The sequence below is a fragment of the Trematomus bernacchii genome, unplaced genomic scaffold, assembly GCF_902827165.1.
Source record: "Trematomus bernacchii unplaced genomic scaffold, fTreBer1.1, whole genome shotgun sequence".
Taxonomy (NCBI): domain Eukaryota; kingdom Metazoa; phylum Chordata; class Actinopteri; order Perciformes; family Nototheniidae; genus Trematomus; species Trematomus bernacchii.
Genome location: NW_022987705.1, coordinates 12,701,803 through 12,711,324, shown reverse-complemented (window position 1 = coordinate 12,711,324; position 9,522 = coordinate 12,701,803). Strand labels below are relative to the sequence as shown.

At 37.4% G+C, this 9,522-nt stretch overlaps 1 protein-coding gene across 1 annotated transcript; it reads left to right on the top strand.

Annotated features, from left to right (window-relative positions):
- On the top strand, positions 1 to 8,833 carry LOC117490672 (solute carrier family 22 member 5-like). The gene is made up of 11 exons (XM_034140447.1): positions 1 to 273; positions 1,085 to 1,267; positions 1,838 to 1,941; positions 2,152 to 2,306; positions 2,423 to 2,594; positions 2,734 to 2,866; positions 3,101 to 3,195; positions 3,940 to 4,154; positions 7,269 to 7,451; positions 7,636 to 7,771; positions 8,169 to 8,833. Exons 1-11 carry the CDS (start codon positions 67 to 69, stop codon positions 8,236 to 8,238), a joined length of 1,653 nt encoding a protein of 550 aa, XP_033996338.1. The 5' UTR covers positions 1 to 66; the 3' UTR covers positions 8,239 to 8,833.
- The last annotated feature ends 689 nt before the right edge of the window (positions 8,834 to 9,522 follow it).

Genomic DNA, 9,522 nt, shown 5'->3' with positions numbered 1-9,522 from the left:
TCATTCTGTTGAGTTGGAAAAGGAATTTGTCTGCAAGCTTGGGAGGAGACAGTTAATACTCAGGCTATGAAGGATTACGATAAGTCCACTGCTTTTCTGGGTCAGTGGGGACGTTTCCAGCAGGTAGTCTTCTTCCTGCTCTGTGCCAGCATTGTGCCCAATGGATCTGGCATTTTCTCTGTTGTCTTTCTGGCAGACATTCCCAGACACCACTGCCTGATTCCTGAGGAAAACCTGACTCAAGATTGGCGCGATGCAATAATCCCGATAGAGGTAATTAAAAAATGAAGAATGTAGCAGTTTTATTCCCTCATTATGAATTCTTACACTAGCCAAACCAGAAACAAAATGTTAATTTGTTTTCACAATACTTTTGTTCAGATGTGCAGCATGTTTTTTGTTTTTTACGAGTCTGCTGTAAAAAGTTAAAGGAGGCTCATAAAGTGATCAGTTAGTCTATACTTTGGACTGTGGTGGAAAAGGTAATGTAAGGACACGGTTGTCAATGCCATAATGTTGTATCCAGGGGTGGAAAAATAAATCAGGTGATTTACTGAAGTAAACAAATACAAATACTCTGTAGGGCTGCATTCAGTGAAGCTACAGAAGTATTAGCATAAAAATATGCTCTTAGTACCAAAAGTAAAAGTACTCCTCCATACAGAATGACACAAAAGCACCATATAGTTTATATAATTGTGTTATCATTATTCATGTATTGATATATTCATAACTTCAATGTTGGACTTGGTAAAGGTGGGGTTTATTTGAATTGTTTTATACACACACTGGCTAACTTAACCTATAATAACATATATTTATTTAAAACTAAATCTGCAAAGTAACCAGTAACTAAGTCTGTAAAATAAATGTAGTGAGTAAAAAGTATAAAATAGCAACATGTGAAAATACTTAAGTAAAACAATGTAAGCACATATACTTAAGTACAGTACAGTACTTGATCACATTCCACATTTCACAATTTCTACTCTTTTATTACACGGTATGGCACCACACTTGACATGGGTAGGTTCGTTTTGATTCAATTTTTGCTTATAACACTAATAATGTTAATGTGACTTAGGTGGTGAATGGGAAACAGGAGCAGAGCAGTTGCAGCAGGTACAGGCTGGATGTGGTCAGAAACCTCTCTGCTCAGGGCTTCATTCCTGGCAGGGACGTCAACCTCACTGACCTGGAGCAGGAGGGCTGTCTGGACGGGTGGAGCTACAGCAAAGACATCTACCAGTCTACCGTAGTCTCTGAGGTGTGTGTCCCTATAGTTTAAGCTGTAGAGAGCAGACTCTATTCTTAACATTTCTAGAATGTTAGATCTATGGACTAAATAGGTGACAAGTTACAAGGTGATCTCTGTACACATATGAAGGGCTAGTCATGTTCTCATAAGACTATTTGCTCATTTAAAAAAAGATGCGCTGAACTCACCAAGGGAAGCTGAAAGGGCCATTCAAAATGTAAAATAATAACCTGTTCAAACTAATTAATGGTTGATAAGAATAACGTTTTCCCAGTTAACCCTGTTTAAAGGATGTTTGAGCTGTTGTTTTTCTTCATTTCCTATGCTATGATAGAGAATTCCTTTGATAAAAGAATACAATTCTACAAATACCATGCACATTCACATACTACCATTTGCAGCTTTGACAAAATAGTTATACATTCAAACAGATAAACCATTCTATCACGGAGCTCTTAAGTATAGCATCCAGGCTAGTCAGCTACTGAATATTGTACGTATATTCATCAGGTTGATTTTGACATGGATTCCTTTGGTCATTGTATTTATTGCTACATTTTTCATGTATGGATATTCCAGTTTGACCTGGTGTGCAGTGATCAGTGGAAGCAACCGTTCACCTCCACAGCTTACTTCCTGGGAGTTCTTGTTGGATCCTTCATCTCAGGACAGCTCTCAGACAGGTACAAAAATCACTGAAAATATTTAAGTCTACAAATCCAACGGGCGTTTTCCTCAGTATTACGTCACTTATTGTAACATTTTATGTTGGTACATAATGCTGGATGATCTCTGATCCATACAGTTGATGAAACATTTCTTGTTTATATTTAGTATGTTATTTTGTATAATTTGTATTCTATCATCTGTATTTCCTTGATTTCTCACTCTAGGTTTGGAAGAAAGCCTGTTTTCTTCGCCACCATGGCAGTTCAGACAATTTTTTCCTTCTGTCAAGCTTTTTCACCTTCTTGGACGGTTTTCATCCTCCTCATTTTCTTCAATGGTTTGGGACAGATATCCAACTATGTATCTGGTTTTGTTTTGGGTAAATGCTCTTGTAACAAAGAAAAGTACTATTTAAAGACATGTCTGATTCTGAATGATATGCATATATTTGCCAAGTACATCTTGCTTCTATCATACATTTCTCTTTGTCTACAGGCACTGAGATCTTGACTGGCGATGTTCGGGTCATATTCTCATCTATGGGTGTGTGTCTGGGCTTTGCCATTGGCTACATGATTCTGCCTCTCATAGCTTTTTTTTTAAGGGACTGGAAATCTCTCTTGTTAGCTATCTCTCTACCTGGCATGCTCTACATCCCTCTCTGGTGGTAAGTTGTACTTATAAGGAGAGGATAACAACAATTTGGCTATTTCCCTGAAATATTCTAACTTGCACTCATCTTCATTTTTGTTTTATATTTTAAACCCTCTGGTTAACTTTTCTTTCTCTCTTTAATTCTGAGGAAGGTTCATCCCGGAGTCTCCTCGCTGGTTGCTCTCTCAGGGAAGAGTGGAGGAGGCCGAGGCCATAGTGAGAAAGGCGGCTAAGACAAACAGAGTTGAGGCTCCAACGGTCATCTTTAAAGATTACAGTGCACATGTGAGTCTGACTTGAATAGAATTGTGAAGACACAGGAGCCAATTGATATGCTTAAGGCCAACTTTAATAGTACTGTTTATTCTGTAAAGAGCAGTCCTTTTTCAAATTTCATAGCTATTTTTCCTACAGTTCGACATTTTTACTTCTTCACCAAAGTGGTAGGTTACAGACTAGCTAAAACATAACTAGCTGCTGGTAAAACTGATATTATTATATTTTTGTATTATCTTGCAGGATGATGACATGCACCCTCAGGAACACCTCAATGTTATCAGCCTGGTGATGACACAACGCGTCAGAAGCACGACTGTCATTCTCTGCCTGGTGTGGTGAGTATCCACTCTGAACAGGGTTCATGTCCTTTTTACTGAACTTGTAACTCCTAGTAGTTGGTCCCAAACCTCCAAGTGAAGCTCCTTGGTAAAGAGAAGCAATTGGGGAAAGACAGCAGAATGTACTCGATAGGCAATGCATTAGCAGAAGAAGTTATCACATTACTGTGATGAGTAGTGTTCTTTATTACAACTCCCATGCCATCATATTGAATTTTAGATCACACCGGCATACCTATTAAAGTAGTTTAGCAGATGATTCTTACAGATTTATGTCTGATTAAGAAAGATAATGAGATTTAAATTCATACCCACAGTTGGAATGCAGGTACAACTCCTCGGCTCCTCCAAAGCACTTGGCCCTTAAACGGTCCTGATGAGTAGGTTGGCATCTGGCATTTCAGCTCTTGCCATTAGTTTTTGTGTTGTATTGTGTGTGCAAATGGAAGAATGATGCTATGTGGGGTTAAGTCCTTTTTAGTGGTTGGTAGACTAGAAAATCACAACATAAACTCATACCATTAGCTGCAACATCTATTTGTAGCAATGTCTACTGTCATGGCTACAACTTCCTACAATGGTGTTCTTTTTCCACAACCTGCTCATTGGTTTTGATCATATTGAGCTTTAATGATTGAAGTTGCCCCATTTGACAAAGCTCTCTATAACCATATTGGATCATACATTTTCAATATATTCATAACCTAATAACAAACATCTCTTTGGTCTGTGTATGTCCAGGTTCACTTTGAGTATTGGGTACTATGGCCTGTCCCTGAACACATCCCGGCTTCATGCTAACCCCTACATCAGCTGCTTCCTCTCAGCAGCTGTAGAGGTACCAGCCAACATTTGTAGCTGGCTGGCACTGAAATACTTCCCACGCCGACTCTCTGTCATCTTTACCTTACTCCTTGGTGGAGTGTCACTGTATCTCATTCAACTGGTGCCTGAAAGTAAGCAGTCACTACCTGGTTCAATTAATCATCAGAATGCTTAATTTATTCCGGGGGGAAATTATGTTTTATTCAACCCGGTATGTGACGATTTACCATGCTGGGAGACGTGAAGATGTCACGATTTCGTCCCTTCAAACGTGACAGTTATTGTTAACATGGCCCAGCCAGTGGAGAAATACCCGGAAATGCCAAGCAAATCCTCTACCCCGACGGTCGGTTGTTATTGTCAATATTAATATAATAATGATTTATTTTTTAATAGTCACACTCGATTTTGCCGATTTTCTTGTTGCCCCAGCTGGTCGACACCTCTTTTAGCAGAAACAAAGGCTACATTAATGTATTAAATCAATGTTAATCCATGTGTGTCGTTGTAAAATTAACGGACGTGACGTTGTGTGATTGCGTTGCCAGGCAACAGCTTGCGTTCATGTTAATTTACAAACTCTTCAACTAGAACCGTAGTTTTAGAAGGCCTCACAAAATACTTTAATGTAAATTAAAATTTAAATGTGAAGGAATGTGTGTGTCTAACAAAATACATCCGTCATAAACATCCGGAATCCGGAAACAGACGTAGGCAAGATCCTCAGCTCGGTGATTGGATGGTTTAGCCGCAATGCACGTTGGGATATGGTGTTTATGCGATGTGAAATCCGAATTTAAAAATACTTTATTCCGAGTGTGCTTGCTTTTCTCTTTGAAAGTCATCACATAACGGCATTGTAATACACGGTTCGGCTGCATTAAATATTACATATCTGCCGTAGTTCTCTATTTATGAGAGATATACTGATGAGAAGACTTCTAGACAAACAGGAAGAACTGCCTGCCGATCATAAATATATCAGCAATTAAACAACATCTTACATTTCTTTTCACACAATACGTCTCCTTGCAGTATCAACACTAATTCGGCTGACTTTTATATTTGATCCAATTGGTAGATAGGCTGTATTTACACCATAACGGTGCACAGCTGATAGAAAGGGACACCTAGTGGTTAAAGCACGTTATTGCATTTTATTATTTATATTATTAGACTGTATATAATGACAATTTTGCACATCCCTTTCAAGATTTCAAGATTTTCTAAGGTTTATTGACATATCATATTATACACAACTACGGTGTAGTTATGCAATGAATGAAAAACTTGGGTCGCAGGTTCCTCAACAGTGCATTACAAGACATCTATCAATATGTGTGTACCTCCACTATTACATTGTCATATTCTGCACATTTCTTATACTATCTACATACATCTTATAAGAGTATAATACATATGTATAATATCAGTTAAAATAAGTGCTTCAACATAGTTAACATTGCAGGAAAGCAATATATTAGACGTTAAGTACTTTGTCAGGCTTAATATTTATCTGTAGATACCCCCAAAGCTTTTTTCTTATTCAAAAGAAGACCTTAACCTAAAGTATTCTTTAATGTTTAAATAAAGCCTTATTAGTTTGTCTGTTTTGCACATCCTCCTATTAATATCTAATAATACAAATAATAAAATTCAATAATGTGCTTTAACCACTAGGTGTCCCTTTCTATCAGCTGTTTGTCTAGAAGTCTTCTCATCAGGGCTCTATAAATAGAGAACTACGGCAGATATGTAATATTTAGTGTGTATTACAATGCTGTTATGTGATGACTTTCAAAGAGAAAAGCAAGCACTCCAGGAAAAAAGTATTATTTTATTTAAAAAAAATGTTTTCGGATTACACATCGCATAAACACCATATCCCAACGTGCATTGTAGCTAAACCATACAATCACCGAGCTGAGGATCTTGCCTACGTCTGTTTCCGGATTCCGGATGTTTATGACGGATGTATTTAGTTATACACACACATTCCTTCACATTTACATTTTAATTTACATTAAAGTATTTCGTGAGGTCTTCTAAAATGTTTTTAAATATAACTACGGTTCTAGTTGAAGAGTTTGTAAATTAACATGAATGCAAGCTGTTGCCTGGCAACGCAATCGCACAACGTCACGTCCGTTAATTTTACAACGACACACATGGATTAACATCGATTTAATACATTAATGTAGCCTTTGTTTCTGCTAAAAGAGGTGTCGACCAGCTGGGGCAACAAGAAAATCGGCAAAATCGAGTGTGACTATTAAAAAATAAATCATTATTATATTAATATTGACAATAACAACCGACCGTCGGGGTAGAGGATTTGCTTGGCATTTCCGGGTATTTCTCCACTGGCTGGGCCATGTTAACAATACCGTGTAACTGTCACGTTTGAAGGGACGAAATCGTGACATCTTCACGTCTCATGCTAAATCGTCTCATGTTCACGTCTTGCCGTGATACCGGGATGGTTTTATTACAGGTGCACCATATTGGACTGAAGTCAATAACTATTTATACAAACATAGGAAGTAAGAGTAAAAAAGTGCAATGAGAGTAGCCACTGGGACGCAGCGTCTTAAGCACAGGAACAAGGTAGAGCGTCCTCCACAGCACAGAGACCCTCTGATCACTCAGGCTCATGGTGAAGATGTGGTGAAGCTCGATGGAAATGTTCTCATTAGATATATCCTGGTACAGCCATGTTCTCATTATCAAAGTAAACTGCACTCCAAATATTACATCTGTCTCCAGGCTAACGCTGTTAGCTCGTCGATTTTACCAGCCAGTGATTTTTACATTACATGATGAGAGGGGGAGACATACATCTGGACCCGGCTGTCCTTCTTTTTCCTCATTGAGAGGTTTTCTTCAGAGTGGGATCAAACCAGCAATGATGCCAAATTAAGAAAGTGACTTAGGGGTCACTTCCCTCCCACTTACTTCTCGTGCCATCACTTAGAACTTAAAACCATAATTATTGATATTACGAGCACATGTGTACATTTTGGTTTGGTGTTAATTTTATATATATATATATATATATATATATATATAGAGAGAGAGAGAGAGAGAGAGAGAGAGAGAGAGAGAGAGAGAGAGAGAGAGAGAGAGAGAGAGAGAGAGATAATTGCTAATTGCTAAGAGAAAGAGGAGGACTTAAATAAAGCTTTGGAGAACATTTGATAAAAAAACACTCACATTCTGTTGTTAATCCATTTCTTACGTTTCAGCTTTATCAGAGCTGGCTGTCGCTCTGGAGATGCTGGGTAAACTTGTTATCACCAACGGTACATCCCTGATGTACGTCTACACTGCAGAGCTTTACCCAACAGTGCTCAGGAACACAGCGGAAGGCGTTTGCATTACTGTTTCCAGAATAGGAAGCTGCCTTGCTCCTTTTTTGTTACAGCTGAGTGAGTAAACTCGTCTTCAAGAGTAGATATTTTTTTGATCCTATCTTAACATATTGAATTTGTGAAGATAAGCTGCCATTTTAATAGTTTGGATGCTCTGATTTCACATCCTGTAAATGTTTACAGAGCACATGTGTAGGACCCCGGATCTTCCTCTTCCTGATTTTGCCTTCTCCTTATACAGGGGAATATTTTGAGCACCTGCCTTATATCATACTGGGGACTCTGGCTGTTGTTTCCGCCTTTGCAACTCTTTTCCTGCCGGAAAGTTTTGGAAAACCTCTACCTCAAACTATTCAGCAAATACAAAAGAGAGAAAGGTTGGTATCTTGCATTAACTATTTCTTCATCAACATTATAAAACACAGAAATTACACTGAGTATTAGACACACTTACTGTAGCTGAAAAAGTATTAACTTATTAGATTTAAAGAAACGTGCAAAACACTCTCAATACTTAAACTGTCCTTGTTGACACATTCATACCAAGAAAGCAGTGTTTGAATATATGTATTCAGTTATAGCAATGAATTAGAACAAAGAAAACTTCAACAAAAAATCTCATGGTACCTTTAATATAACCACCAAAACCCAGCGTCTCTCATTGTCATTATCCATGTCAATGTTATGATGGTGTCATCAGTCTATTTTTTTTATTTTTTGTTCCTTTTGAAAAGCTAATTATTGTTTTATCTTTGTTGTCTTTCATCACTACAGCATGAAGTGCCCATGCATCACAAGAAAAGAACATTTGAAACCTGTGGTGCATTTGGAAAGTAGACTCTGATTGTCAAACATGAATGAGTTATTCATAAATATTATACTACTGTATAGGTTCTGATAACACTGTTGTTTACACTTACTGTATGTCTATAATGCCTTACGAACATAATTTTAATAGTTTGAAGGCTTTTATCACATTTACAAGCGCTCACAAATATTCAGATTGCTTTATTACAAAATGATAGAAGGCTATGAAGCCTTTTATCATGATGCATAAGGTCAAGTATCATAATACTTCATATGGCTGGTCAGCACAGACATTTTTTTACAATGATTATTAGCATTATGGAGCACTGATACAAATATGGCCTTAATAATTTTGGAACAAATTAAATTGTGCGTGCGCTCTTTGCAAGCTAAGTACAATTACAAATATCAAAACAGAGCTTTAATATTAAAACACTGCACTATTTTCTTTTTGAACATCATTGAAAAGCACAACATTTTCACTAGACAAATTTTACACGGTTGGCATGTTTGTTTTGACACCATACTGCTTTGTCAAAAAGCTATTGGATCTGTTATCAATATCTTTGTTTAACCTTTGGAATATATAACCTGTAAATGCAATAAAAAACTCAAAAAAGAATAACAATGTTGCTGGGAGAACTTCCTGACTTGATTGACTTGATCTACATTGCGATCTTTTCATTATAAGTACTATAAGGGTATCTTGTTTATAGTTTATACATGATTGTTTCCTTGACAGCTATGTCTAGGGTATTGAACATTGTTTGTTCCTCAGCAGGAAAGATGTTGTTACAACAGCAAAGGGATGGTGCACGGAAGGCAAGAAAATAAATACGTAGGCAACATTAAATATAAGAGACTAAAACACGTCAAATAAAAACCAATGACTCAACAACCATGGAAGAAATAAGTAGCAGTAAAAAAGATAAGTTAACTAGCACAGGTAAAAAAAACTATAAATAAATGATGGTAGTAACAAAAGTCCTAAGAGGAAATGATAGCTTAAGAAACATTGTAAAACTCTCTCTTTTTTAATCTTAGCATTGGCCTAGTACAGGGGCGTGGCTAGCTCACAGCTTTGGAGAGGGCAAACCGGTCGTTTAGTGGGAATGCTGTTAACAGCATTCCAACTATCTGTTGTTCTACGCACAAAATTATTTATTATTCCGCCGGAATTTTGCACCTCTTCTCTTCCCGCATTGAACATCGCAGAAACTCCGTTCAAACATCAAAAACGTTCAGCTCGGTCGGGAATCGATGGCTATTACTTTTATCATTCATAACTTTCATAATTCCAGAGATACATCCCGTAATACAT

What these genes read in the sequence shown, in the direction of transcription:
- LOC117490672 (XM_034140447.1), top strand. Translation starts at nt 67, where the DNA reads ATGAAGGATTACGATAAGTCCACTGCTTTTCTGGGTCAGTGGGGACGT. An exon ending in CTCTACATCCCTCTCTGGTG is followed by an intron (nt 2,595 to 2,733) that starts GTAAGTTGTACT and finishes ATTCTGAGGAAG; the next exon opens with GTTCATCCCGGAGTCTCCTC. An exon ending in CATTCAACTGGTGCCTGAAA is followed by an intron (nt 4,155 to 7,268) that starts GTAAGCAGTCAC and finishes CTTACGTTTCAG; the next exon opens with CTTTATCAGAGCTGGCTGTC.